This window comes from Medicago sativa, chromosome 7, assembly GCF_051527215.1.
Source record: "Medicago sativa cultivar Bolivia chromosome 7, Bolivia_mono, whole genome shotgun sequence".
NCBI classification, from domain to species: domain Eukaryota; kingdom Viridiplantae; phylum Streptophyta; class Magnoliopsida; order Fabales; family Fabaceae; genus Medicago; species Medicago sativa.
Genome location: NC_140755.1, coordinates 97,850,594 through 97,852,810, shown reverse-complemented (window position 1 = coordinate 97,852,810; position 2,217 = coordinate 97,850,594). Strand labels below are relative to the sequence as shown.

Here is a 2,217-nt window from a genome sequence, read left to right as displayed (position 1 = left end):
TCGGGGCCCAAAACGGACGCGTGGTAGACGACGACGTGGAATTGCAAAAGATAAGGACGTTATATTTGTCGATTTCTTTGACTCATTGTTTTATTTGTTGATAGGTTATCTCAAAGTCCACTTGTACATAACCCATTCTTTAATATTTTCTGTTTCTTTCCCTCTTTCATTCTAGCACACACGTAGTGATTTTTTAGTTAAAAAATCTAAATGAATGATTAGGCTATGGCTAATTACGTAAGTAAGAGAATAAATACAAATACAAATACAAATACAAATAAAATAAAATTGAGTAATGCCCTTCACATCACACCAATTTTGTACTCATTCCCAACTCAAAAAATACATAAAAATATCAAAACTCAAATTTCCTTCCACATCTCTTGAGCTTACTCTGTTGTCCCACATTTGTAGGACGCCACCCTAATCCTCCTTCCTCTTTATCCTAAAATTAGTTCTCACCACCTCAAACCCTTTTTTCTTCCTTCTTTATAACACTTTTTCAACCTCAACACACCATTATTTTTCATCTTTCTTTCTTTCTCTATGCCATGATTGAATCAAACAAGGTTTTGCTCTAACGTTCATCAAACAAGGGTGTGGATCCTTTCCTTTTCTTAAAGATCCTTCATTTTTTTAAAGATCCACACCCCCACCCATTTCATCATTTTTCCTTAACCCAAGGAAATTTGTCCATTTTCAACGTTTCTCAAGAAACAAACAAAGAAAACCAACCCACATCAAAATTCTTATAAAGTTTCAATCTTTTTCAAAAACCCATCAAAAATAAAAAATTACATAAATGTCAAACAAGATAGTTCTCCGGCAAACGGCGTCAATTCCCCGGCGACAACCGTTACTTGAAATCCAGTCATCAAAGAAGGGTTGTGCAGTTGGTGAAGTCGTCGGAGGCACGGCGGCGGAGTGTGTAGCGGTGTGCTGTTGTTGTCCATGCGGTTTAGCACATTTTCTTCTGTTAGCAGTTTACAAAATTCCGGCGGGTCTTTGCCGGAAAATACTCCGAAAACGACGGCGTCGAAGGGTTATCAAAGAAGGGTTGTTGCAACCTAAACGACGTAACTGTTATTGTGGTTGCTGTGACATAAACTACGTTAACGGGGTAATTCGTGTTTCTTCAATGTGTGTAAACGACGCTTCTTCAGATATAAAACGACTTCAATATTCATCTGAGGTTGATGATGATAATGATGATGATGCTATTGCTCTTGAGAAAGAGATGTGGGAGAGATTTTATAGTGCTGGGTTTTGGAGAAGTTTTTCAAGAAGAGAATCATCTCAATCTCAATCTCCACAAATTCATGAATTGATTCAATTACCACAATCATCATCACATATTGCTTGAGAAGCATTGACTCGTTGTTGTTTCCGACTCCGATCAAGAGTTAAATGAATAGTACTGAGACAAAGGACAAAAAGAGTCAAGTCAACAGTATTTGCTTGGTTTTTGCTACAGAACCTGAATTGATTGCTGTTTCTTTGTTTTTAGTAGAATTTGCCAATGCAACTTTTTTTATTACTACTACATTGTTTTTGGTTTTTTGGATTGCTACTGTTGAGGGCTGTGCATCCATGACCATGACCATGACTTTTTTTTTTAATTTTTTTGTTCTGTGTTGGATTTCAATGTGCTAGCTTCTCGATTGTTGTGTTGTGTGTGTATTTACAAGAGACAAGAGATGTGACATTTTCTTTTAATTTTCACTTTTATTTTATTTGTTTTACCTCACTGTAATTGCATCATCTTCGTTTATATATAATTTTTATTTTATGCTGGTGTACGTAGAGTCTGTTCAATTCACTGCGTGAAAACAAGCGGGTAATGATAATTCTGCCATTTTGTTTTGTTAAAAAGTGTAGGCCTAAACAAAATTTCTTGTAAATTTGACTTATATAATTTCTAAAGCATATATTTATATAATATAATATAATATAATAAATTCATTGATAATTTAAAATATTAATTTAACTATTAAGACAAAATTGAGACAAAATAGATTTTTAAAATTTTCCTGCGAGTTTACAAAGTTCATTAAGAGTCCATTCAAGTAAAGTCGATTTCATTTTTGAGTTAACTAATATTCTAATTTGTAGTCAAGTTAACTTGAAATTGATACTTAGACTCATGGAATCGTATCATTCCATGAGTTAATTTGCAAGTTTAACAACCTTGCAAAAATGTAGATAGAGTCGAAACTT

At 34.0% G+C, this 2,217-nt stretch overlaps 1 protein-coding gene across 1 annotated transcript; it reads left to right on the top strand.

Moving 5' to 3' along the window:
- The first annotated feature begins 299 nt into the window (after positions 1-299).
- On the top strand, positions 300-1,799 carry LOC146910905 (uncharacterized). Its single transcript, XM_085724866.1, has one exon. The coding sequence runs from the start codon at positions 803-805 to the stop codon at positions 1,361-1,363; it is 561 nt and encodes a 186-aa protein (XP_085580992.1). The 5' UTR covers positions 300-802; the 3' UTR covers positions 1,364-1,799.
- The last annotated feature ends 418 nt before the right edge of the window (positions 1,800-2,217 follow it).